The 27822-nt window shown below is 40.2% G+C and overlaps 1 protein-coding gene across 15 annotated transcripts in view; it reads right to left on the minus strand.

Moving 5' to 3' along the window:
- Window positions 1-27822, minus strand: part of ACBD5 (acyl-CoA binding domain containing 5) — a gene marked incomplete at its 3' end in the record, with an annotated part of 63328 nt that overhangs the window by 21544 nt on the left and 13962 nt on the right. For 8 of the 15 annotated variants that reach the window (XM_084868777.1, XM_084868765.1, XM_084868764.1 and 5 more), the window contains 7 exons: window positions 24188-24260; window positions 19529-19643; window positions 19400-19432; window positions 14916-15050; window positions 12779-12982; window positions 7788-7894; window positions 534-801 (listed from right to left, as the gene is read on the minus strand). In XM_084868777.1, the coding sequence (XP_084724903.1) occupies window positions 534-801; window positions 7788-7894; window positions 12779-12982; window positions 14916-15050; window positions 19400-19432; window positions 19529-19643; window positions 24188-24260 (935 nt within the window). The remainder of the gene's footprint in view (window positions 1-533; window positions 802-7787; window positions 7895-12778; window positions 12983-14915; window positions 15051-19399; window positions 19433-19528; window positions 19644-24187; window positions 24261-27822) is intronic. The other 7 variants (XM_084868767.1, XM_084868766.1, XM_084868768.1 and 4 more) reach the window with 1 other exon arrangement.

Genomic DNA, 27822 nt, shown 5'->3' on the forward strand with positions numbered 1-27822 from the left:
TCCTTACTATGAGCAATTATAAAGTATTTATTTCTCTTCCCCATTCAACTCTATTATCTCATCACATTACTATTCTTAATGCTTACTTTTTTATTGTTAAATATTCTTTTATCTCTGTTCTAACATTTTATGTATCTGAGCTGTCAGTTAAATATCTTTTAATTTAAGTAAAGAAATGTAAAAAAGACCAAGAATTTTAATTATTATCAAAAGAAGTAAAATAAGTATTAGCACAGTTGGAGGAACTGCTAAGTGATTACTCAGGGGATGAAAGTTGGCTGCCTCAAAAAATTTCATAAAAAAATATAAATATAGAAATGCCCCTTCCCATATTTTTAGAGAAAACACCACTATGCCTTGTGGAGTAAAAGGAGAACTAGAAATTTTTAAAAATGGACAGATGTTATGTACAGATAACTTTTAACATTTCCTTTGTAAATTGATAGTTGTAATGTTTTTCCAATCTAGAACCTATTATTTTGCTAATTAGGTCAGAAGAAAAGAAAAGAAAGAGAGAAATAAAGAATACACACCTCTCCCTCTTCTGACATTAGAGAATTCCTCATTTTCTCCACCCCGTTTCTCAGGGTGTGGCGCACCACTGTTACCTCTTCCATCTTCTCCTCCATGCTTTACTTCACCTTTTCCTTCAACTGCTGCCACCTGCATCTCCCCAATATTGCCATTTCCAGGAGAAATTTGAACATCTTCAGGAAAACCAGAATTTTCCAAGGGCTTATTGGGATCACCACCCAAGTAATATCGATATGGTCCATTGTTTGATGTAAAGCTATCTAAAGACTACAAATTTAAAACAAGACTTAATTAAAAGCTACAAACAAATTATACACCACAAAGTTTTCTTATTAATGGATTACTGTTATTATAAAATATTTTTATGTTTTAATAAAAGTATTTTTATTTAAAATTCTTTAATTCATATTCTGCCTCCTATATGTAGGGAAAAAATGGGATAGAAATGAATCATCCATGAACAAAGAATTGAGAAATTACAGCAATAAATTGTTCTCATGAGTCACTTATTCATCAAAGAAACATCTAAATGTCTACTTTAGCCTAGTTACTATGCTAAACTTTAAGGATAAATATGAAAAAAGAGAATCGCTGCAGGAGGCTTCTAGTCTTAGCAGAAGAGAGATTACAACATAGTTTGATAAGTATAGTGAAAAAGATACACAAAGAATGCTATAGGAGCTCATACTGGGCTTGGTCAGGACAGCGTTTCTGGAAGAAATGATATGAACTAAAACTTGAAGAACAGCGTAGGAAAGAGGAGGTAGAGATTGGGGTGATGAAGTCACAATTCAAGGAGCCCTTGGGGCCAGGAGAGCTGGATGAAGCAAGGAACAGATTGAGGAGCACAACTCTGCTGATAACTTGATTTCAGATTTCTAGCCTCCCTAAAGTTCTAGAACTATGAGATAATAAATTTCTTTTGTTTAAACAACTACAAAACTTGCAGAACAAATGCGTATAAGCCAATTCCAAAGTGTGGTAATGATGACAGCGTGTACCAATATCATAGTAGTGGGATAGAGGATGATTTGAGAACTTTTGAGATTACAGAATCTATAGGACTTGAAGACTGAATGTGGGGAGTAAGGGAAAGGAAAAGACTAGATATGAAACTCACCAAGAGAAATATAGAGGATAAGGAGCTTTAGGGGACAAAAGAGACAATGGTATGTTATAGATAAGTAAAAAATTTGAGATTCGTAAGCGAGATGTCTAATAGGGCAGTAAGAATTCAGAAGAGAAATACAGCTTGAAGATATCACTTTGAGAGTAATTAGCATGTCATTGATGTTTAAAACCAAGGTAGAAATAAATATGACTTGAAGAACGCCATATTTAAGAGGTCAACAAGAGGAAGAAAAACTCACAGAGGAAGGTTACAAAGGAACTAAGAAGTATAAAAAGAAGCTCTTTAAAATGGTGTAATGGAAACCAATGAAGTATTTTCAAGGACAAAATAGTTAATATTGTTTAATGATATTCAAGTGAGATGGGAAAAGTAAAGCATCCATTCAAATTAGCAACGAACAAACAAAAAATTAGCAACAAAGACATGATGATATATATATGAAATGAATCAATATCATGAATGAACATAACCAACAGAAAGCCTGACTACAAAGGGGAGGAAGAAGATAAGACAATATTTACAAGGCATCAGAAGGTTCAGAGAGTCTTTTCCGATGGAAGAAATATAATAGCTTGAGAAAAATAAAGAACCAGAAGAGCGATACTGGTTGGAATAGTCTGGAAGGTATAAAAAATGAAGGTTCCCAAAGAAGTGAGAGAAAATATGATACCTTTTAGAGAAATTGGCTTAAGGTGGGAAGGTGACAAAGACTGAATGGGTGTAGCTTAGATTCAGTAAGTCAAAGACGTGAAGTTGGAGTAACATCCTAAGGGCTTCTATCTTCTCAGTGCAACAGAAAACAAATTTACTCTATGAAAGCAAGGAAAAGGTGAAATGGAACTAATAAATATCAATCCCCTACACACATCTCCCATTCTGGTAGAACTCTAGCTCCTTATGCTTTATGTCAGGGGTCCTCAAACTTTTTAAAGTGGGGGCCAGATCACGGTCCCTCAGAGAGCTGGAGGGCCGGACTATATGAACTACTAATTCCTACTGTAACACCTCGGCTGCGCTCACTGCCCAAAAAACCTGGCGGGCCGGATCTGACTCCTCTGCGGGCCGCATGTGGCCCGCAGGCCGTAGTTTGAAGACCCCTGCTTTATGTGATACTCAAAGTGTGGTCTGCAGACCAGCAGCATGAGCATCAACTAAAAGCTGATTAGAAATGTAAATTTGTGGATCCCATCACAGATCTATAAAATGAGAAAACCTGGGATTCAGGCCCAAGCATCTGTACTATCACAAGCTCCCCATTATAATTTGAAAAGTACTGCTTAATAGATGAGAATGTATAAAAGCGGAAAAAAATCTAAAATGTTTCTCTCTTATTCTCTTACCTTAGAAATCTAACTCATCTGATAAAATTCTAAATGTTGTACTGATATATATTTTTTCATTTACTATACATATATATATTTCATATCTTCAAATATCGATTTCTTTCAGAACAGTACTTCCAAACCATTATCTATTCCATTAAGTGGTTATTCTAGAACATGGTTTGTTTTCAGCTTCTGCAAAGTAGTAACTGCTAATAATTTGATCTCTCAAAAATCTCAAACTTTGCCCTACCTGGTTTGGCTCAGTGGATAGAACGTCATCCTGCAGACAGAAAGGTTCTGGGTTTGATTCCAGTGAAGGGCACATACCCAGGTTGCAGGCTTGATCCCCAGTAGGTGGTGTGAAGGAGGCAGACAGACAATGATTCTATCTCATCATTGAGGTTTCTATCTCTCTCTCCCTCTCCGTTCCTCTCTGAAATCAATAAAAATATATATATTTATAAAGGAATGAGCTTAGCCCTGACCTGTGTTGCTCAGTGGTTACAGTGTGGGCCTGTACACCAGAGTCACTGATTCGATTCCCAGTCAAGGGCCCGTACCTAGGCTGCAGATTCCATTCCTAGCCCTGGTCAAGGCACATGCCATAGGCACTCAATTGATGTCTCTCACATCTATGTTTCTCTGTCTCTGCCTCTGTCTCTGCCTCTCTTTTCCCTCTTACCTCCCTTCCACTCTCTCTCTCTAAAGATCAATGGGGAAAAAATCCTCAGATGAGGATTAACAAAAACGAACAAACAAAAAAGAATGAGTTTAAATTAAAAAATCAGAAAATTTAAAAAATTAATTATATTAGCAGATTGACTAATACCTCAATGGATAAGAAATAGATGAAGCTTGTGTATAAAATAAATAATGGCTCTTCATGTTATTCTAGAAGTCATAAGAAAGTAGAGTAAAAGGAACTCATTGTAAAGTGATAACAACTACAGAGCAATAATAATGATGGTGTAATTGTTCATAGAATATAAGTGAATTCAATGTTTTTGGGGAAGAAGGAAAAAAAGTAAAGAAAACTATTACAGAAGCAACATGAGAAAGAAACATTCCACAGACTATAATCTTATTTTTAAACTTTTTATTATGGAAAATTTCAAACATATTAAAATAGAGTACCAATCACTCTGTTACAACTATTATCACTTCTGAGCTGTTTTTACTCTTGTTTTATTTTACCTATGACTTCCATGCTCATCCCCAGTGAACTTGATTCTTAAGGACTCCAAAATTGATCACAGAAATTACATATATTTTTTTTAAGTACCCACCTAGGAAATTTGTGGGTGACAACTTATAATTAACCTACTCTTAGTGAGGATGGATGATGTGGTGGGGCTGCATCTTATCTAAGAAGATTCCCTTCAAGAAGGGACATCTGCATTAGGTTTAAAGGATGTGAAGAAGTAAACTGTGTAAGTGGCAAAGATGGTGAATTGCATTCCAGTAAAATGAATGCAAAGATGCTGGTGCTGGAAGAAGGAAGGGGAAATGGCTTGGCATATTAGAGGAGGGGTGGGGAACCTTTTCCTGCCAAGAACCACTTAGACATTTATAAAATTATTCACAGGCCATACAAAATTAGCAACTTAAAGAAAGCTTGCTATATTTGGTCAAATACTTAAATAAGTCACTCCTAATGCCTTGGCAGGGCCAGACCAAATGATTTTGCAGAACTTATTAGAGGAACAGAGGGAAGGCTAGGGTAGGTATGGGCAAAGCCCAAGTGTGAGAGAGGTGTGAACAGAGGCCAAAAAGATAAGTAGAAGCCAGATCAGGGAGAGATCACTGAAGGAGTTTAGTCTATCAACTGACTTATAGAGAAAACTAGAGGCCCGGTGCACAGATTCGTGCACCAGTGGGGTGTCTTGGCCTTGCTTGCAGGGATCGGGACAAAACCAGCTCTCCCAACATCCCCCAAGAGGTCCCGGATTGCAAGAGGGTGCCTGCCAGGCCAAAGGACCCCAATGGTGCACAATCAGGGCCAGGGAGGAACCATGTGAGGACTCCAGGGCATGACCAGCCCATCTCACCCAGTCACAGTCAGCTTGACCCCAACAACCAGCTAACCTACCGATCAGAGCATCTTCCTCCTGGTGGTCAGTGTGCATCCTAGCAACTGGTCATATGGTCAAACGACCATCAGACACTTAGCATTTTAGGCTTTTATTAAATAGGATAGGAGCAAACCTAGAATCTAGTAACCAAATATTTACTGATTAAACTCATCCAGGTCTTTATCACCAACCTTCTCCAATCAAACATTTTTAAAAAGAAAAAAGGAGCCATAGCCAGTTTGGCTCAGTGAATACAGCATAGCCTGCAGACTGAAGGCTCTCAGCTTTGATTCTGCTCAAGGGCATATGCCCATGTTTCAGGCTTGATCCCCAGTAGGGGGTATGCAAAAGGCAGCCAATCAATGTTTCTCTCTCATCACTGATGTTTCTATTTATCTCTCTCATTCCCTTTCTTTCTGAAATCAATAAAAATATATTTTTTTAAAAAAAATAAAGAAAATAAAAAGAAAAAAGTAGCCTGGCCAGAGTAGCTCAGTTGGTTGATAATTGTCCCATGAAACAAAAGGTTGCTGGTTCAATTCCTAACCAGGCATATACCAAGATTTCAGGTTTGATCTTTGGTAGGGGAGGCAATGAATCGATTGATCTCTCTCTCTCTCTCTCAAAATCAATAAAAATATATTTTAAAAATTTTTTTGGAAAGGTAAGAGGTAAACTTAGATGCATTATAACATTTTTAAAAGAGGAAACACAAAGAGAAAAAGTTAAAATCATTTCTTCAGGAAGGCAAAAGAGAAATAATTTTCTATAAGGTACCCTGAACTTTTAGAACATGGGGAGGAAAATAGTGGTAGGATTCAAAACCACCAAACATAAATACAGCTGTCAAAACCACTAGTCATTAACAGAAAAAATTGTCAAAGAGGATAAAAAAACAAACAAACATGGAGTTTTGCTCTGGCCAGGTAGCTCAATTGGTTGGAACATTGTCCTGATATGCCAAGACTGCAATCCACAGTTAGGGCACATACAAGAATCAACCAATGAATACATAAATAAGTGGAATAACAAATAAATGTTTCTTTCAAATAAATGTTAAAAAATTGTTTTAATTCATGCAGTTTTAATAATTTTTTTTCAAATGTGAGCTTCCAATACTGAATCTTAATTAACTAAAATTTGAAAAGAATTTCAACTCAAACTTTCAGTTCAACATATTAAAGTCAATGTGAAGTACAGATTTGTTTCAAAATTATTTAATTTTCTTAAATGTTAATCAATGTTTTAAACATAGGGACTAGCATAAGTTTATTATCTGCCTACCCATCCTACCTCTCTCAGAATATTTACAAATATTATAAACCATAATAACTAAATTATTTTGAATAATCAGGAATTGAATATTCTTTCTTATTCACAAAAGAAAATTTAAAATAAATGTTTAATAATTTTAGAAGTAAGTTTTAAAAGTGATGAACAGCATGTACATTTGGTATTAACAGAAGTTACACATCAAGCCTGCCTGGGATGGCTCAGTGGATGAGCATCAACCCATGAATCAGGAAGTCACTGTTTGATTCCCAGTCAAGGCACATGTCTAGGTTGAGGGCTCGATCCCCAGTGTAGTGCCTGCAGAAGGCAGCCAATCTATGATTCTCTCTCATCTTTAATGTTTCTTTTTTCTTTTTCTTTTTTTTAACATATTTTATTGATTTTTTACAGAGAGGAAGGGAGAGGGATAGAAAGTTAGAAACATCGATGAGAGAGAAACATCGACCAGCTGCCTCTTGCACACCCCCTACCAGGGTTGTGCCCGCAACCAATGTACATGCCCTTGACCGGAATCGAACCTGGAACCTTTCAGTTCGCAGACCGACACTCTACCACTGAGCCAAACCGGTTTTGGCTCATCTTTAATGTTTCTATCTCTCTCTCCCTCTCCCTTCCTCTCTGAAATTTTATAGCCTATCTAATAAAAGACTAATATGCAAATTGACCATCACTCCAACACATAAAATGGCTGCCACATGTGATCAAAGATGGCGGACCCATGTGAACACATGATGGCCACCACAAAATGGCCAGCAGGGAGGGCAGTTAGGGGTGACCAGGACGGCAGAGGAGGGAAGTTGGGGGCTACTGGGCCTGCAGGGAAGGGCAGTTGGGGAACCCAGGGGGAGACCAGGTCTGCAAGGGAGGACAGTTGGGGCGATCAAGACTTCAGGGGAGGGCAGTTAGGGGTGACCAGGCTGGCAGGGGAGCAGTTAGGCATCAATCAGGCAGTCATGGGAATGGTTGGAGGGGATCAGGCTGGCAGGCAAAAGCAGTTAGGGGCAACCAGGAAGGCAGGAAAGTGAGCAGTTGAGAGCCAGCAGTCCTGGATTGTGAGAGGGATGTCTGACTGCCCGTTTAGGTCTGATCCAGGTACCGGGATCAGGCCTAAATGGGCAGTCAGACATCCCTTGAGGGGTCCCAGATTGGAGAGGGCACAGGCTGGGCTGAGGGACATCTCCCCCCCATGCATGAGTTTCGTGCACCAGGCCTCTAGTATGTATATATTTAAAAACAAAAAGAAGTTATGAATCAAACTCTGATATTCCACTTTGAAAACTTGCCAATCAAAAAACGTCATTTTTCACTGATAATGGGTGGTGATGGTCTGGGGCAGAGGGCAGGGAGGGGCTGTAGGGAGTTAATGGGGGGGTGGGGAGGGACATAGGTAATACTTTCAACAATAAAGAATTTTTTTAATGTTGTTCTTACCTCTTCCTGGCCAAGTTGTTCCATGGAATCACAATAAACTTCACTGTCTGAATCACTTGTCAAATGCTGAATTCCTGAAACATCTTCAACATGATCATCATTTATATCTAAAGATGAAAAAATGCCGAGATAGAATAATTATTCTCTAACTGAAGAAAAAATGCATTTATCCTTTTTTTCAAAATTGATTAGCTCTATATTATTTTCATGCTGGGAGACAAATTTGATTTACCAAGCCACACTTTTTTTTTCCCCCTTTTATTTTATTTATTTTTTTAAATCAATCTTTATTGTTCATATTATTACAAAGGTTCATTTCTTCCCCCTTCCACCAGGTCCCCACCCCACCCTACGCCCCCTCCCCACCCCCCATTGTCCTCATCTATAGGTGCACAGTTTATGTTCAGTCTCTTCCTCCCTCCATTTCCCGGAGAACAGTCAGTCCACTCCCCTCCCATATCGCCGACTCTACTACAATGAACAGCTATTATTGTTTATCAGGTTTTTCAATCTCCTTTTTTTGTTGTTGTTGTTTTGTGTGTTTTTTATTAATAAACTTTTACACTTCTAAGAATAAATTTTAAAATCTAATAATTTTTTTTATTTTTATTTTTTAATATATTTTATTGATTTTTCGCAGAGAGAAAGAGAGAGGGATAGAGAGTTAGAAACATCGATGACAGAGAATCATCGATCAGCTGCCTCTTGCACACCCCCTACTGGGGATGTGCCCGCAACTAAGGTACATCCCCTTGCCCGGAATCGAACTTGGGACCTTTCAGTCCGCAGGCCGACGCTCTATCCACTGAGCCAAACCGGTCCGGCTAAAATCTAATAATTTTAAACCTTGTTTTTTTTCTGCCCTGGGAATTGAGAGCAAACTTGTTTACATGTAAACTTGCCCTTAGGCTATCAAAAGGTGTAGCCATTCAAGTGTAAATGGACACATTGTTTAAACGTAGCTGCTGGTTGGAATTGGATTACCTGTTCTGGGTGGGAAGGGCCTGTCATTCCCTTTCTCCATTAAAATTAAGGTGTTAGCTTTAAAACCTCTTTTTGGGAAGAGACCTTAAACTTTCATAACTTTAAATTTTTCAGATAGTAAATCAGTTACTTAGCATTTTCTCAAATCAATAATACCTCCACATGCCCAAGGATACACTTCACACAAAAGACATTTCCAAATAGCTCAACCTACCTCATCCAGAGCCCACACAAGGCACTCACAGATTAACACCCCAGCGCTATAATAACTCAACACATTCAGATCTAAGCCTTCCTCATTTGATTCAGCAGACCCTCAAGTTCCCCCAAAAGTTTCCAGCCATGTCTGAGAGGCAGCCTTGGGGTGGAGGCAGGCGAGGAGTGAGCTGTTCCGGGCCTGGCTGCTCCGGGCCCGGCCTCTGTTGCTCTGGTCCATTCCACAACCAGCTGCTCCGGGTCTGGCCACTGCCGCTTCCGACCCGGCTACTCTGGGCCCGGTTGCTCCCAGCCTGGCAGCTGCTGCTCCGAGCCTGGCTGCTCCCCACCCTGCTGCTCTGGGCCCGGCCGCTCCGGGTCTGGCCGCTCCTGACCAGCTGCTCCGGGCCCAGCCGCTCCGGGCCTGGCAGCTGCTGCTCCGGGCCTGGCTGCTCCCGACCCGGCTGCTCTGGGACCGGCTACTCCGGGCCTGGCCGCTCAGGGCCTGGCTGCTCCCGACCCAGCTGCTCTGGGCCCGGCCGCTACAGGCCTGGCAGATCCAGGCCTGGCAGATCCTGACCTGGCTGCTCCGGGCTTGGTTGCTGCTGCTCGGGGCCTGGCTGCTCTCAACCCGGGTGCTCTGAGCCCAGCAACTCCGGGCCTGGCCGCTCCAGACCTGGCTGCTCCAGACCTGGCTGCTCCGGGCTTGGTTGCTGCTGCTTGGGGCCTGGCTGCTCCCAACCCGGCTGCTCTGGACCCAGCTGCTCCGGGCCCAGCAGCTCCGGGCCTGGACGCACTCGGCCTGGCAGCTGCTGCTCCGGGCCTGGCTGCTCCCAACCCGGCTGCTCTGGGCCCAGCTACTCTGGGCCCGGCCGCTCCGGGCCTGGGTGTTCCTGGACTGGCCACCCTGGGCTTGGCCGCCTCCACCTCAGGCATGGCTGCCACTGCCCCAGATCTGGCTAATCCAGGCATGCCTGTTGCTGCTCTGGTTCTGGCTGCTGCTGCTCTGGGGCATGGCTGTTGCTGCTCCGGGCCCAGCTGCCACTGCCTTGTGCCTGGCCACTCTAGGCCTGGCCGCCGCCATTCCAACCTTCTGTCCTTTTTTTTTTTTTTTAAAACGCATTTATGTTGCAATGTTGGCTGCTGACTTGAGTTCTGTCTTAATCTTCGATTTTTCACGATCTTCTTTGTATTCTTTCTTAAGTAATTTTACTATCTTTTGCTCTCACTTGATTTCTTCACATTGAAAACTTCTTCGGTTTCTTCCTCCTTGTCCTAGAAGTTCAGCAGGTTGGCCTGTGGCACCCCTTTGTTCTCCGTGGGCTCCTGAGTGGCTTCAGCCTGTTGCAGGGGTCAGCGCCGCCCAGGAAGCAGCCCCCAGCCTCGGCTCCATGGCCCACGCTCAGCGGACGAAGGCCCAGGGGCAACCCCCCTGGGGGCCCCGTTGCCCAGCTCCTTGCTGGTGCCCGGCTGGCCGGTGTCCGGCAGGGGCTCCTGCTCCTCATCGCGTTCCTTCAGTCTGGAGCTTTTTTTCTCCTTCCCGCTAGGGGAGTCTAGCATCAGAGTCAACAGACTGTCCTCTGTGCGCAATGTGCGCAACTCCAGGGGCTCCGCTTTTCGCCGTTCCCCCAGGCCTCCACCTCACAGCCCCGTCTCCCTCTGCTTGAGCCTGGGTCCCCAGGGATTGGCCTACAACTGGGGTTCAGAGCAGTCGGGAGTGGGGCTCAGCACCACCAGAGGCTTTGTTTCTTCCCACCAGGGCAATACAGCATCAGAGTCAACATTTTGTCCTCTGCGCGCAATGTGCGCCACTCCGGGGGCTCTGCTTTTCACCGCTCCCCTGGGATTCCGCCTCACAGCCCTGTCTCCCCCTGCCCGAGCTTGGGTCCCCAGGGTCTAGCCTAGAACTGGGGTTCAGAGCAGTCAAAACTGGGGCCCAGCATGGCCGGAGCTCCTGTTTCCTTCCCTCCAGGGCAATCCCGCATCAAAGTCAACATTCCTTCCCTTGAGCGCAATGTGCACGACTCTGGGGGCTCTGCCCCTTGCCGCTCCCCCGGGACTCTGCCTCACAGCCCTGTCTCCCTCTGCTTGAGCCTGGGTCCCCAGGGATTGGCCTAGAACTGAGGTTCAGAGCAGTTGGAACTGGGGCTCAGCACAGCCGGAAGTTTTGTTTCTTCCAGCTAGGGTAATCCAGCACCAGAGTCAACATTTCGTCCTCTGCGTGCAATGTGCGCGACTCCGGGGGCTCCGCTTTTCGCCGCTCCCCTGGGATTCCGCCTCACAGCCCCGTCTCCCCCTGCCTGAGCCTGGATCCCCAGGGTCTGGCCCATAACTGGGGCTCAGTGCTGCCGGTTCGGGGGTTCAGCCCAGGCCGGGGTTTTTATTTCCTTCCTGCTAGAGAACGCCAGGCAGGCACCCAGCCTTCTCCTCCTCTCCGGCTGCGTCCTCTCTGCGCATGTGTGCGTGCCTGCGTGCGCGCAGCATGTCTCTGTACCTTAGGCTTTTTCAGCTCCTCTGATTTTCCTTCTGGTTTTCTCTTTCCTTCTTGTTGTAGAATTTTCAGTCAGTCGACTACCTGTAGCTCTGGGCAATGTCCACTCTACATTTTAGTTGTATTCCTTTGAAATTGTTGTGTGCTGCTGCGGTTAGGTGTCTACCTGAGCAGCCATCTTGGATCCTCCTCTCTCTGGTATCGCCACACTTTTTTTTTCTTTTAACTTATCAAAACATTAAGTTGATTTGATAATTTTTATATGAAAAGGTATCGAAGTATTTTACCATGGAATTATATAAAAATACTGCCCAGATCAAACCTTATAGAACTCAGTAACCTTATAAGAGAAAACTGAATAGCAGCTAGGAAGCCTAAAGTTAGATGACTATTGTCCAGTTTGATTGTACCATTTAGAAATTACATTTCTTGCTTACTTGGCTGAATTGCAATAATGTTAATAAGTCACCATATATATATTATAGGCTCATCCCTAAAATATGAAAAGAATATAGCTTACCTTGCTGATTGGAGGATAAAGGTATCCTATAATCAAGAGTTTTAAGCTAAAAGAAACATCAGGAATAAGAGTAAAAACTTCAAAATTTGGCCAAAACCAGTTTGGCTCAATGGATAGAGCATCGACCTGCAGACTGAGAGGTCCCAGGTTCATTTCCGGTCAAGGGCATGTATAATACATTGGTTGCGGGCACATCCCCAGTAGGTGGTGTGCAGGAGACAGCTGGTCGATATTCCTCTCTCATCAATGTTTCTAGCTCTCTGTCCCTCTCCCTTCTCTCTGTAAAAAAATCAATAAAATATATATTTTTTAAAAACCTTCAAAATTTGCTCTGGTCAGTGTGGCTTGGTTGAAGTGTCATCCCGTACACCAAGAGGCTGTAGGTTTGATTCCTGGTCAGGGCACATATCCAGGTTGTGGGTTCAATACCCGCCTGGGGAGTATATAGGAGGAAACTGTTCCATGTTACTCTCTCACATCAATGTGCCTCTCTATCTCTCTTTCTCTCTCTCTCCCTCTCTCCCTCTTCCCCTTTCTTCCTCTCTCTCAAATCAATTGAAAAAAATTTCAAAATTTTATTTTAAAATGCTATATAAAAACAAATTTAAATCTCAATGAAAAACATAAAAACCCTAGCCCTAATTCAGTCTTTCAAAAATATAAGCCCTTATAATATAAATAAACCCTTTTATACTATTAGTAAGAGATTTTAAATTCTAAATTGCTCCAAATATCCTGAAATTATTAAAAGAATATCTTATTCATAGGAAACAGACTCAACAAATAAATATGGAAGAATACCTTGGTGAATGCAGACAGCAGGTTTACCAGTTTGCTCCAAGTTTTGATCTACAGCTTTTACTTCTTCAGTGCTTCTGCCACTCAGAGAAGAACTAGCATGGATATCATTCTGTACATCCTGAACAAAGTTGTCTTTATCGTAGCCATTAGCAACAATGATTTCCAAATTCTTATGCTCTGTGGATTTCTTCGTCATTTTCTTATCTTTTATGTGAAAATGTAGAAATTCATAAAAGTTCACATTAGGTCAACTTCTGCATACACTGTTCTGATATCAACCTACCCAAAATCCCTTTGAAGGGTTTCCTACTAGGAGCAGAGAGATGGGGTGCTTATAGAAAAGGGGTATTTTACATGCTGACAACTCAAACAAACTGTATTCGTTTCAAAACTGCTTCAGCTCGCTGTGAATTTCCCAGACCTCCTTTGAGAGATAATCTCTCAAGGTTTTCACACTCTCTCAGGATGAGCAAAATGTTCTATGAGACCCAGCAGTACAAAGGGGTACATATAGCAAATAAAGAGATCCTTCAAAGAAAGTATTACTTGTCTTATTTTAATGGAATCAGAAGGCAAACTTAAACCAGGCAGTTTGTATTAGTATCTTTCTGCCCCCTTTCTAAAACAGTCTTCCCAAGAATCACTGGTACTCTTTCTAATAAAGACCCTCCAATTCAGGGCCCCATGATTCCAATCTTCCTTCTTTGTCAAAACTTCTACCTGGCCCTCCCTAGCCATGTGGCTCAGTTGGTTAGAAAGTCAGCCAGTGCACTGAAAGGTAACCAGTTCAATTCCTGGTTAGAGCATATACTTTGATTGTGGGATCAATACCTGGTAAGTATAGGAGGCAACTGATAGATGTTTTGCTCATACATCAATGTTCCTTTCCCTCTTCTTCTCTCTCCTTATCCCTCTTTTGGGAAAAAAAAAAAAAAAAAAAAAATCAGTAAAAAAAACACTCATATCCTTGGGTTAAAAAACAAACAAACAAAAAACCTTCTACTTGAATCCTATTCTCTTGATTCCACGCTATTCTTGACAAAATATTCAGAGTATGGTTGTCTCCTCTCCTTGACAACATATGCATATTCATATTGGAAACAATGCACTACAGAAATCTATACTAATAAAAGGGTAGTATGCTGCCCTGATTTGTTTGACTCAGTAAATAGAGCGTTGGCCTGCGGACTCAAGGGTCCCAGGTTCGATTCCAGGCAAGGGCATGTGCCTTGGTTGCGGGCACATTCCCAGTGGGGGGGTGGGGGGGGTGCAGGACGCAGCTGATCAATGTTTCTCTCTCATCTATTTCTCTCTCATCGATGTTTCTGGCTCTCTTTCCCTCTCCCTTCCTCTCTGTAAAAAATCAATGGAATATATATTTTTTTTGAAAAGGTATTTGCTAATTAGTCTGGGAGACATTCTGGGAGACCTTCCAGATGTCCTTTTGGACAAGGCTATACTGGCCAGGCCAAGGCAGAGGTAATTAGGGGCCATCAGGCCAGGAGGGGAGGGCAATTGGGGGTGATCAGGCTGGCGAGGAGGGGGGGAGTTGGGAGGCAAGCAGGCGGGCAGGGGGGCAGTTAGAGGTGAATAGGCTGGCGGGGGGGGTAGGGGGGAGCAGTTGGGGGCAATCAAACCAGCAAGGGGGGAGCAGTTGGGGGCAAGAAGACCGGCTCGGGGGCGCAGTTGGGGGCAAGCAGGCCAACAGGTAGTGGTTAGGGGTGATCAAGCAGGTAGGCAGGTGAGTGGTTAGGAGCCAGCAGTCCCAGATTGCAAGAGGGATGTACAACTGTTGGCAGTCAGATATCCCCAAGGGGTCCCAGATTGGAGAGGGTGCAGCCCAGCCTGAGGGAAGCCCCCTCCCTCATGCATGAATTTCATGCACCAGGCCACTAGTATATTTCTAGAGCAGCATCACATTGGGAAGAATGGCCTATTCTTATTAGCTTTCAATAGACATCTATTCCATCTATGGATAAGGCAGGCTGTTTCTGTATCCCTTTGGAACACAAAAACCTGGATATAGGGTCAACAACCTACATCCCACCACTTCCTACAATGCCAAATCAGCCCAAGCCTCTCCATATCCTTTTATCTTATTTAATGTAAAATTATTATCCCACCAACCAAAGATTACCATTATCATTTTGTTCTGCTCCTTTCACTTCTTCTTGGGCTTCTTCGTCCTCAGACTCAGCTCCACTATCACTGCTTTCAGCTTTACCATTAACAGTTTTGGCATTTGGAGGAGAAGTTAGAACATTACCAAGATCTAAAATATAAAAATGACCATTTAATCTCTAACCATATAACATACAATAAGGCTGTGATCCTATATAATAAAAGGCTAATATGCAAATCGACTGAATAGAGGAATGACCAGTCACTATGATACACACTGACTACCAGGGTCAGATGCTCAACGCAGCAGCTGCCCTCTGGTAGTCAGTGCACTCCCACAGGGGGAGCACTGCTCAGCCAGAAGGCAGGCTCATGATTGGCATGCGCAGCAGCAGGAGCAGCTCCTGCCTCCACAGCAGCACTAAGGATCCTTCAAGAGTCCCGGACTGTGAAAGGGCACAGGCTGGACTGAGGGACCCTCCCCCCCTTTGCACAAATGTCATGGATTGGGCCTCTAGTTTACAAATAATAGAATAATTCTGAAGGAAACAGGTTCGGATATATAATTATAGAGCTTTGGACCAAAGGTTCCCAGGTTCAATTCTGGTCAAGGACACATACCTTAGTTGCAGGCTCCTCCCCTGCCTGGGCCTTGGTCAAGGCTCTTGTAGGAGGCAACCAATCAATGTGTTTCTCTCCCAACGATGTTTCTCTTTGTCTTCCCCTCTCTCTTTGTCTTCCACTCTCTCTAAAATTTAATGGAAAATTATCCTTGGGTAAGGATCAGCAACAGCAACAACAAAAAAGTCAAAAGGAAAACTGTCCTGCAATGTGGCAATATTTTACAAAATTGTAAACACCCAACAAACACCCATATTTTTTGATCCAGCAATTATATTTTAAATACCATTTCTTATTTTATACTTCCACATATATAGAATGACATGTGAACATCATCAAGTTCAGCAGCATTTGAAGATCAGAAGAGGAAACAATCTAAATGTACATTAGAGCTGGGACCGGTTTGGCTCAGTGGATAGAGCGTCGGCCTGCGGACTGAAAGGTCCCGGGTTCGATTCCGGGCAAGGGCATGTACCTTGGTTGCCGGCACATCCCCAGTGGGGGGTGTGCAAGAGGCAGCTGATCGATGATTCTCTCTCATCGATGTTTCTAACTCTCTATCCCTCTCTCCACCTCTCGGTGAAAAATTAATAAAATATATTTAAAAAATAAATAAATAAAAAATAAATAAATGTACATTAGAATGGTACGGATTATGTTACAATGTCTTACCACCCTAGACTCAGATATGATTCAAAATACAGAGTATTCTAACTTTGTAAAGGTAATACACTATATATACTGTATATTACATAACACAACAGAATGTAGGCAGCTCTCATTAAAAAAATTTTTTTTTTTAAATTAAGCCTTGGCCAGTGTGGATCAGTTGGCTGGGCATCATCCTGTATGCTGGAAGGGTACCGATTTGATTACCAGTCAGGGTACATGCCTCAGGGTAGGTGGAAGGGCTCCATCCGCAGTAGGAGGTGTATAGAAGGCAGCCCATCAGTGTTCCACTCTCACATTGATGCTTCTCTCTCTCCCTCTAAAATTCAATGAAAAAATATTTTTTAAACTTAAGATTTTTTTCCAGCAAAATATATGAATAGTTCTAGATAGACTAACTAAAGACTTCAAATAGCTTCATGTCATTTTAATTTAGGGTTTGTCCCTCAATTAGTTCATGTCAGGACAAGTTTATATATATGCCAAATTATAGATATAGGTATAGGTATAGATAGATATAGATATAGAGATAGAGATAGAGATAGAGATAGAGATAGAGATAGAGATAGAGATAGAAGCCTAAGCAACCAAATGACGGAATGACTGGTCGCTGTGATGTGCACTGACCACCAGGCTCAATGCAGGAGCTGCCCCCTCGTGGTTAGTGTGCTCCCTCAGCGGGAGCACTGCTCAGCTGACCAAAGGGTGCCAAACACAGGGCTCACGACTGGCGAGTACAACTGCAGCAGCACGAGCCTTTCCCGATTGAAACTGATTGGACACGAGCCTGTGGCAGGTGCAGCAGGGCTGAAATGAGCAGAATCAGCAGGCAGAAATGGGAGGCAGTGTTGAACTGCCAGTTTCTGCCTGGTCCAGGTAGGCCATGCTGAGGGACCCCACTGGTGCACAAATACATGCTCCAAGCCTCTAGTGAGTTTATCAAGCTTTTATAATTTTTAAATTAAAAGTAAGGAATTGTAGAACTGAACCACTATTATTATTATTCACTCTTCCTTATTTTTATAATTAGTTGTTTAAATATCTATCTCTGAAAAAATAAATAAGCATCTGCCTCTGGCCAATAGGCTGGACAGTACTAAAGCAGGTCCAGATTTATGCCCATCTGCATCCTAAAAACATGCTTCAGAGAAAAACACTTAATATTCTTTCTGAATTGAATAAATCAGATATAGAAGGTATGGTACAGAGTAATGCCCATTTGACCAAATGACCAGTCATTCGGTCATTTGGTTGCTTAGGCTTCTATCTATATCTATATCTATATCTATATCTATATCTATATCTATATCTATACCTATATCATCAGTTATGGCAGACACAAACTGCAGGCCTTATGATAATTACTGTCCTGAAACACTGTAATTGCCATCAATTAGTAAAAGATGTCTTATAAATAGGAATGACGATAAAAAGGATACCACACATATATATGTTTACGTTTATGTTTATGTATACGTATATGTATGTATATGTATATGTATATGTGTATGTATATAATTGATTTCATTGGGAGAGCGAGAAAAACATCAATAATGAGAAAGAATCACTGATTGGCTGCCTCCTGCACACCCCCTACTAGGGATTGAGCCTGCAACCCAGGCATGTGCCCTTGACCAGATTCAAACCTGGGACCCTTCAGTCCTCAGGCTGACGCTCTATCCATTGAGCCAAATCAGCTAGGGCACCATATATATTAAAACATAAAATTTCCATTTAAATTGACTCTTACTGGTTCATTTCACTCTGCTTTCTAATAAAATTTCAAGATCAAATGTTTAAAATTAATGCCAGCAAATGTGCATATTCAACTCCTGCTAATACATAAAAGATACACAACTTTCAATTATTTATGGAGTACACAAAAAGACACAGACCCTGGCCAGAAAAAAAAGTAGACTTATATAATATTTTCAATAATAAAGATTTAAGAAGATATATGTATATCTAAAATAAATAAAGTCAATCAATAATAAATATAAAAAATAAATTATTATTGATATTTCTAACTCCCCCTCTCCCTTCCTTTCTGGAATCAATAAAAAATTTTAAAAAAGAATAAATAAAACACAAGCTAAGTGAATTCCCCGATGCCTTACTCTAGCTTGCTAGGCTGCAGTAAACCAAGCACTTGCCCTGGCTGTGCGGCTCATTTGGCTGGAGCATCATCCTGTACATCAAAAGGCTGTGGATTCAATTCTTGATCAAGGCACATGCCAGGCCTGTGGGCTTGATCCCCAGCACGGGGTATGAAGGAGGCAGCGATCAATGTTTCTCCTTTCTCTCCCTGCCTCCCTCTCTAAGAAGATGAATAAAAACATATTTAAATAATAATGATTTTAAAAATAAATAAAATCAATAAAAACATATTCTCAGGTGAGGATTAGAAATAAAAACAAAAACAAAACACCTAACACTTTAAAGTAAATACAGCATTTTAAAATTAGCTAAAAATTATTTCAGCCATATTGATAATAATATACGTATAAAGCAAAATAGAAAATATAATCCATCAAAATAAAACTATGAATTCTGGCCGAAACCAGTTTGGCTTGGTGGATAGAGTGTCTGCCTGCAGATTGAAGGGTCCTGGGTTCAATTCCAGTCAGGGGCATGTATCTTGGTTGCAGGCACATCCCGAGTGGGGCGGGTGTAGGAGGCAGCTGGTCAATGTTTCTCTCTCATCGACGTTTCTGGCTCTCTATCCCTCTCAATTCCTCTCTGTAGAAAATCAATAAAATATATTTAAAAAAACAAACTATGAATTCTGTTACAATTTTATACATACTAAGTGAACTACTTATCATGTTTCAATAACTTAAGAGTTAAAACTTAAGATTTTATAATATTTTTAGTATATTTAAATTGATTTCAGAGAGGGAGAGAGAGAAACATCAGTGATGAGAGAGAATCGTTGATCAGTTGCCTTCTGCACACCCCCATCAAGCCCACAGTTGGGGACATGCCCTGGCTGAGAATCAAACCATGACCTCCTAGTTCATAGGTCAACGTTTAACTATTAAGCCACTCCCCGCTCCCCCCCCCCCCCCAGGTATATTTTAGAACTTTATGCAGTTTATTTGCTTGGATTAAAACTCTTGAGTGACAATCTTATAAGTTATATGAATTTGTGCAGAATTCATTGATATGTAAATTTTAAACAAAATTTTACATGGATTTCACTATTCCTACCTTCTAAGTATTTAGAGATTTTCTCCAGTCGGACTGGCATGTGAGAATAAAAAAAAAATTACACATATAAGTATTAATGTAACATAATGTATTAGTTGCTGAGTTAAAAATGTGGTAAAATAGTCCAACCTGAAGTTAAATCAGAACTTCTGCCACTTTTTTTGTCCTCTACAATTTCATAAAATGGACCTATGACATGTAGCAATTCTTCAACTTTCTCAGTCATTGGCATTGTTTCAAGAATCTGTAATCAAAAGAAACAAATCTTGTGAAATCACAAATTGTTTAAGCTGATCTAAATTACTAACCAATAATACAATATTTTGATAATTTTGATATATGAGGTTCATTTATAGACTCCCAAAGTATCTATATTAATTACATACTTATTGTATATAACCTCTAGAAAAGTTTCAAATATATTAAAAACTTAAAAATGTTCTCATTTTGCCAAAACCGGTTTGGCTCAGTGGATAGAGCATCGGTCTGCAGACTGAAAGTTCCCAGGTTCGATTCCTGTCAAGGGCATATATATACCTTGCTTGCAGGCTCCTCCCCTGCCCAGGCCCTGGTCAGGGCTCATGCAGGAGGCAACCAATTGATGTGTTCTCTCACATAGATGTTTCTCTTTGTCTTTCCCTCTCTCTTCCACCCTCCCTAAAAATCAATGAAAATATATCATCAACAAAGGATCAACAACAACAAAAATAGTTCTCATTTTGAAAACTAAGTTTCATGTAAAATTTTACACAATTTATATATTGTGCATTAAAAACTAAGGACACCAATGGTAAATAAATAAAATAGAAAGCTGTGGATTAGTATAAACTGTATGTTCTTTCACTCTATGGTATTATTTTTTTAAATATATATTTTTATTGATTTCAGAAAAGAAGAGAGAGGGAAAAGAGAAAGAAATATCAATGATGAGAATCACTGATTGGCTGGCTCTCCTGCACACCCCCTACTGGGATTGAGCCCACAACCTGGGCATGTGTCCTTGACTGTAATCAAACCCAGGACCCTTCAGTAGGCAGGCTCACACTCTATCCACTGAGCCAAACCGGCTAGAGTTCTATGGTATTATTTTTAATAGGGCACAAAAGTAAAGTAGGAAATAACCACTTTCAGGCACCTGTACAACCGGGGGCAAATTTAGAATCACCAAATTTAAACAGCAAGATATATGAACTACTAAGGCATTCAAATAAATAGTTATCAATTGGTGATTGATGGCAATGCAATATGTCAAAGAAAAGGTATAATGTGCTTCCTTTAAGTCAGGTGTGGGGAATGCCCAACCCCCAGGCCATATGTCCCACGAAATCATTTTATCTGGACCTACCAAGGTGTTAGGGATGACTTAATTAAATGTTTGAACAAATATAGCAGGTTAATTTTTAAGTTGATAATCTTTTGTGACTCATGAATGATGTTATAAATATCCAAATGACCCTTGGCAGAAAAAAGGTTCCCCACCCTACTTTAAGTGAAAAGGTCTGAATGTACATAAAAAAAAAAGAATACAGTACATACAGGTTTCAGTATTATCCTCGATTTTAGGCATCAACTAGGGGTCTCGGAACATATGCCCCGTGGTTAATGTGGGACTAACATACACTGATCTATATTTAAACTCAACAGACATAATGCAAGTTATTCAAATACTGGCTGATTTTCTGGAAACCCCCACAATGCAGCCTGTAAAACTGTACAGAAAACAAAATTTTATATTTTTTATTATAAATCAAAATAAACTATATATAAAAACATAGATTATTTACTTCAAACCACATTATTCTATTCCCTCAAAGCTAAAATCCTATTAAATTATTATAAAACTAGAGGCCTGGTGCATGAAATTCGTGCATGGAGGAGGGGCATGTCCCTCAGCCCAGCCTGCACCTCCAATCTGGGATCCCTCTCACAATCCAGGACTGCTGGCTCCCAACTGCTCGCCTGCCTGCCTTCCTGATTGCCCCTAACCGCTTCTGCCTGCCAGCCTGATCACCCTATCCACTCCCATGCCAGCCTAATTGATGTCTAACTGTTTTCCTGCCAGTCTGTTTGCCCCCAACTTCCCTCCTCTGCCAGCCTGGTCACCCCTAACTGCCCTCCCATGCAGGGTTGACTGCCTCCAACTGCCATCTCTTGCAGGCCTGGTCTCTCTAACTGCCCTCCCCTGCTGGCCATCTTGTGGTGGCCATCTTGTGTCCACTTGGAGGCAAGATCTTTGACCACATGGGAGCAGCCATATTGTGTGTTGGTCAATCTGCAATTACTCTTTTATTAGACAGGATAGAGGCCTGGTGCATGGGTGGAAGCCAACTGGTTTGCCCTGAAGGGTGTCCCAGATCAGGATGGGAGTTCCCTTGGGGCATGGGGCAGCCTGAGTGAGGGGCCTGTGGTGGTTTGCAGGCCAGCCACACTCCCTGGTGACCCAAGTGGAGGCCCTGGTAGCTGGAATTTATTTACCTTCTACAATTGAAACTTTGTAGCCTGGAGCAGAGCCAAGCCTTCTGCTTGCTCTGTGGCAGCCGCCATTTCTGTTTGGATTTAACTTTCCATAATTGAAACTTTGTAGCCTTGAGTGGAGGCTTAGGCTGACCAGGGCAGGCAGAAAGCTTGGCTTCTTCCATTGCCAGGGAAACCCAAGCCTCCCTCCTGCTCTCTGTGGCTGTACCAGAAGGGTTATTTATTTGCATACTTGCTCTGACTGGCTGGTGGGGCATGGCTGGTGGGTGTGGCTTGTGGGTATAGCAGAGTGGTGGTTAATTTGCATACTACTCTTTTATTAGGTAGAATTTCTTATTCCCACAGCTTTTTTGGTGGTATTTCACAAAACAGTTTATAAATCATGAAAAGCATAATTTTCATAAAACATTATCAATGTTTCTCTCTCATCAATGTTTCTAACTCTCTATCTCTTTCTCTTCCTCTCTGTAAAAAATCAATGAAATATATTTAAAAAAAAACATTATCAATTATAATATATAAATAAAATTAATAAGGCTCCTTAAAACTGTAAATGCAAAAGCATGGAATAAGATTTATATTAAAAGAATAATTCTAAAGAGCAATAGTACAGTGATTTGTCAACTATATTTAAAAACATAACTCAATGACTGCTTCAGTTAAGTAAATTATTGCTATTAGAAAAAGTCCTGCCCTAGCTGGTTTGGATCAGTGGATAGCGTGTCAGCCTGCAGACTAAAGGGTCCTGGGTTAAATTTTGTCAAGGGTACATGCCCAGTTTAAGGCTACAGCCCCAGTAGGGGATGTATGGGAGGCAGCTGATCAATGATTTTCTCCCATCATTGATGTTTCGATCTCTCTTTCCTTCTCCCTTCCTCACTGAAATCAATAAAGATGTATTTTTAAATAAATAAAATATAATGAAAGTCCCAAATTCAGTTATGAAATCTTTTGGATAATGTACTATTTCCACATGATTATTTGGAACATGTAATTTTATCTACTGATGTCCACAAAGTTAACATCTGAAAACAAATGAATACACTAGTAATCAAATTTTCAACCTATATATATCTTTAAAATGTTTTAATTTGCCTCTAAAAGTTTTCTAAGAACTTTATTACATTCACAGTATGAAATGAAAATTTTAAAGTCTCAGTAAAGATAGCTTAATTAGAGAAGTAGTTACAAAATTCTACAGGCACGGTGGGAGCATCTTAAAATACCTAAAAGGCAGCAGTATAGTTTTAATCTTTCTGGGGGGAAAAGCAGAATACACATTGTTTCACCATGCTCTCCGCGCCCCTCTCCGCCCCCCCAAAAATGTGGCTACATCATGTATTAATAAAATTCAAAAGGAAAAATGAGTATATTTTCTTAATGTGTCAATTAACTAAGGTATACCCTAAAAATTATAATGGTATTTAAGGTAAAGAAAAGGAATAGTTATCAAACCAAAAAAGCTTTAGATTCTCTTTCTCTCTCTGATTTTGAAAGGCTCCTTTGTTGTTGTGTTACTGATACAGTTAGCCAGAAAAACTAAACTCTGCCCTCTGTTATAAACAAAGTCGCTAAAAAAAACTTTTGGAAATGTAACAAAGGGCACAATTTGAGCAGTGTAGCTATAATTAAAACAAAACAAACCCAAAATACTAGTTTGAATCTACCAAAATGAAATTATTACTTAAATTAATACTGTTAAATCGCCTGGCAAAAGAAACCTATTCTTTTTCTTATAGATTTTATGTTTAAGGATCATTTGCTTAAGATTATAAACAGACCTAAATTTTATAACTTTTGATGCCTTTTTATAGTAGTTATCAGAGAAACTAAATGCATCCTTATTCTGCTTCAAAGGACTTTGCATTGACAAAAAAAAAAATGCTTGTTACTGAGAAATAGTGATGGTAATTTATGAGTCAAACGGTGTATAAGACCGTTGTGAGGAAGCCTTGTGAAGACAGTCCAGGTTACTTCTGACTCTAAGGGACATCAATATTTTGAAATATTCATATTTATACACTTTCTACAAAAGTGAACTATCAAGGAAGACAAGGAAAAGGAAAAAACACACAAAAGAACAAAATATGATGTCAATCCAATGTGACATATCTAAGGAAAAACACTTAAGATGAACTTTGATGAACTTAGACAGATTAAGCTCTAATAAATTCAATAATCTAGATTCTATATTCTAACAGATTATACTCTCCTTGTTCGTTAAAACAAAGCAGCTAATTTTCCTAGTAACAAAAAATTAAATTAGAGTGATTCTAGATGTTTTTATTTTCTCCTATGAATTGTTTTCCCTACCTTTTTCATTTCTTCAACATATGCAATCATAGCTTCCTCTTTGGTCATATCACCCAATGAACTCCAAGCATCCCTAAAATTGAAAATATTCACATAACAACAAAAAGACACCTGTTTTTTCTTTAAATAATTTTCAATTTTTCTATTTCATTGATGTACATTATATTAGTTTCAGGTAAATAACCCAGTAAGTAGACATTTATATTTTAGTATACTATTGTAGTATGTGCAGCTGAAGTGGGCACTGATTAGACATTTATATAATTTGCAAAGTGAGCACCCCAATAAATCTAGTACCCATTTGACACCATATGTAATTATTGGGTCGGCAGCTAAGTAATTGCGGGTTTCACACATATATGGCTTCAGTTGAATTTTTAGTTTGCAGAGGTAGTACAAATGTAAAACACATTTTGTTATTTGATAGTTGGCTATTCAGCTGTTAATCAGTAAAAAAAGTTTTTTGATCTGTTTTGTAGTTTTCGTTTGGCATTCGTTGAAAAATTGAAAATCAAAAGGAACATTTTCGTCATATTTTGCTTTTTTATTTCCGCAAAGGGAAAAACGCATGGCAAGCTCATAAAAAGTTATGTGCTGTTTATGGTGATGAAGCCTTAAAAGAACGGCAGTGTCAAAATTGGTTTGCCAAATTTCGTTCTGGTGATTTTTCACTCAAAGATGAAAGACGCTCTGGTCGTCCAGTTGAAGTTGATGACGCCCTAATCAAAGCAATAATCAATTCGGACTGTCACAGTACAACACGTGAGATTGCAGAGAAGCTTCATGTATCACATACATGCATTGAAAATCACTTAAAACAACTTGGCTATGTTCAAAAACTCGATACATGGGTTCCTCACGAACTGAAAGAATCACAGTTAACGCAACGCATTAGCAGCTGCGATTTGCTAAAGAAACGTAATGAAAATTATCCATTTTTAAAACGACTGATAACTGGCAATGAAAAATGGGTTGTTTACAACAATATCAAGCGGAAAAGATCGTGGAGCAGGCCAGGTGAACCAACTCAAACAACATCAAAAGCTGATATTCATCAAAAGAAGGTTTTGTTATCAGTTTGGTGGGATTACAAAGGAATTGTCTACTTTGAACTCTTACCACCCAACCGAACGATCAATTCTGATGTCTACATTGAACAACTAACGAAATTAAACAATGCAGTTGAAGAAAAGCGGCCCGAATTGACAAATCGAAAAGGTGTTGTATTCCATCATGACAATGCAAGGCCACACACATCTTTGGTCACTCGGCAAAAATTAATGGAGCTTGGTTGGGATGTTTTGCCACATCCACCATATAGTCCTGACCTTGCACCCTCTGATTACTTTTTGTTTCGATCTTTACAAAACTCCTTGAATGGTAAAAATTTCAATAATGATGATGATGTCAAATCGTACCTGATTCAGTTTTTTGCTAATAAAAACCAGAAGTTTTTTGAACGTGGGATTATGATGCTGCCTGAAAGATGGCAAAAGGTCATTGATCAAAATGGGCAATACATTACAGAATAAAGTTATTTAGTTCCATGAAAAAATTGTCTTTGATTTTCTTTAAAAAATCCGCAATGACTTAGTTGCCGACCCAATATTATAATATTATTGACTATATTCCCTATGCTGTACTTTACATCTCCACAACTATTTTGTAACTGCCAGTTTGAAAGACACCTGATTTTCAATTGCTCAGAATATAATTTATAGTTAATAATATAGGGTCATAAGTTTAAAATAAGTTCTACTTAAAGCCATGTTATATTCCTAAAGAATCTCTTTAAATGCACCACCTTGAATAAAAATATCACAGTGAATAAACTGACAAATTAAACAGTATTAAAAATTAGTAAGAATAAAACTCACCTATAGATTAAAGATTATAGATGCTTTATTATACAGACTATAGACTATTCACAAATATTTGCTGTAGAAGTTTTTATATCATTATAAAGAATGAGAGAAATAAATATTTAAGAAGCCTCTACATAAACTGTCACAGCTATGTTTTAAACAAAATTTTGGTTTAAAGTGTCCATTAATTTAAATAAAAGTCTAACTTTACACATTTGAAAAATGGCAATGATTTCCTAAAAAGGAACATTTTAAACCCTTAGATAATGAGAATAGTCCTTTAAAACTTTTGCCTAAAATGAAAACCTCTCTTCTTACTATTTTTTGTTTGCTTTGTTAATCCTCACCTGAGGATATTTTTTCCATTGATTTTAGAGAGAGTGAGAGGGAGGGGGAAAGAGAGAAACATTGATGAGAGAGAAACATCATTTGATTGCCTCCTGCAGGCACTGCAACTAGGGCTGGGGATCAAGCCTGCAACATATGTACATGCCTTTGAACAAAATTGAATCTGCGACCCTGGGCCGATGCTCTATCAACTGAGCCAAACCAGCTAGGGCAAACACCTCTCCTTTTATGTAATTTTTCTGGAAGCAACTTAACGCTACCAAAAGTCAATTCTGAGGAAAAAATGCTAAATAAATTTTCTTTAAAAAGATTAAATAGCCAAAACCAGTTTGGCTCAGTGGATAGAGTGTCAGCCTGGGGACTGAAAGGTCCCGGGTTCGATTCCGGTCAAGGGCATGTGCCTGGGTTGCAGGCACATCCCCAGTGGGAGGTGTGCAGGAGGCAGCTGATCGATGATTCTCTCTCATCGATGTTTCTAACTCTCTATCCCTCTCCCTTCATCTCTGTAAAAAATCAATAAAATGTATTTTTTTAAAAAGATTAAATATGTTGCCATTTTACTTAACCTATTTTTATTATTTTCATATATTTTTAATTGATTTCAGGAGGAAGAGAGAAGGAGAGATAGAAACATCAATGATAAGGGAGAATCACTGATCAGCTGCCTCCCGCATACCCCCAACTGGGTGTCCACAACACGGCATATTGCTGACTGGAATCTAACTGTAACCTTGTTGTTCAGGTCATAGGTGGATGCTCAACCACTGAGCCACACCAGCTGGGCTTAACCTATTATTTTATGACTATTCATAAAGCTCTCAGAGAAAAGTAGAGAACTAAGAAATCTTCAAAGGAGTTTAAGGACTTACAATTCAAAAAGAATAAATTTAGCCTTCAAAATGTGTGGCTCTTAAGACATACTTCACCAATTAGCATGCTCTATTCATAATGAACAGTCTAGTTAGACGTTTTGTTAGATATTGGTAAAGTCCTCAGGAGTACTTAAAACATAAAATGTTACCTGACCGCCCTGGCCGGTTTGGCTCAATGGATAGAGCATTTGCCTGCGAACTCAAGGGTACCGAGTTCAATTCAGGGCAAGGGCACATGCTCGGGTTGCAGGCTTGGTCCCCAGTAGGGGACATGCAGGAGGCAGCCAATCAATGATTCCCTCTCATCATTGATATTTCTCTCTCACTCTTCCTTTCCCTTCTTCTCTGAAAAAAAAAAAAAAAAAAAAAAATATATATATATATATATATATATATATATATATATATATAAAATATATATAAAAAATATATATATATTTTTTTTTTTTAATGTTGCCTGGCCGAAACCGGTTTGGCTCAGTGGTAGAGTGTCGGTCTGTGGACTGAAAGGTCCCGGGTTCGATTCCGGTCAGGGGCATGTACGTTGGTT

The sequence above is a fragment of the Pipistrellus hanaki genome, assembly GCF_964339955.1.
Source record: "Pipistrellus hanaki genome assembly, chromosome: 1".
NCBI classification, from domain to species: domain Eukaryota; kingdom Metazoa; phylum Chordata; class Mammalia; order Chiroptera; family Vespertilionidae; genus Pipistrellus; species Pipistrellus hanaki.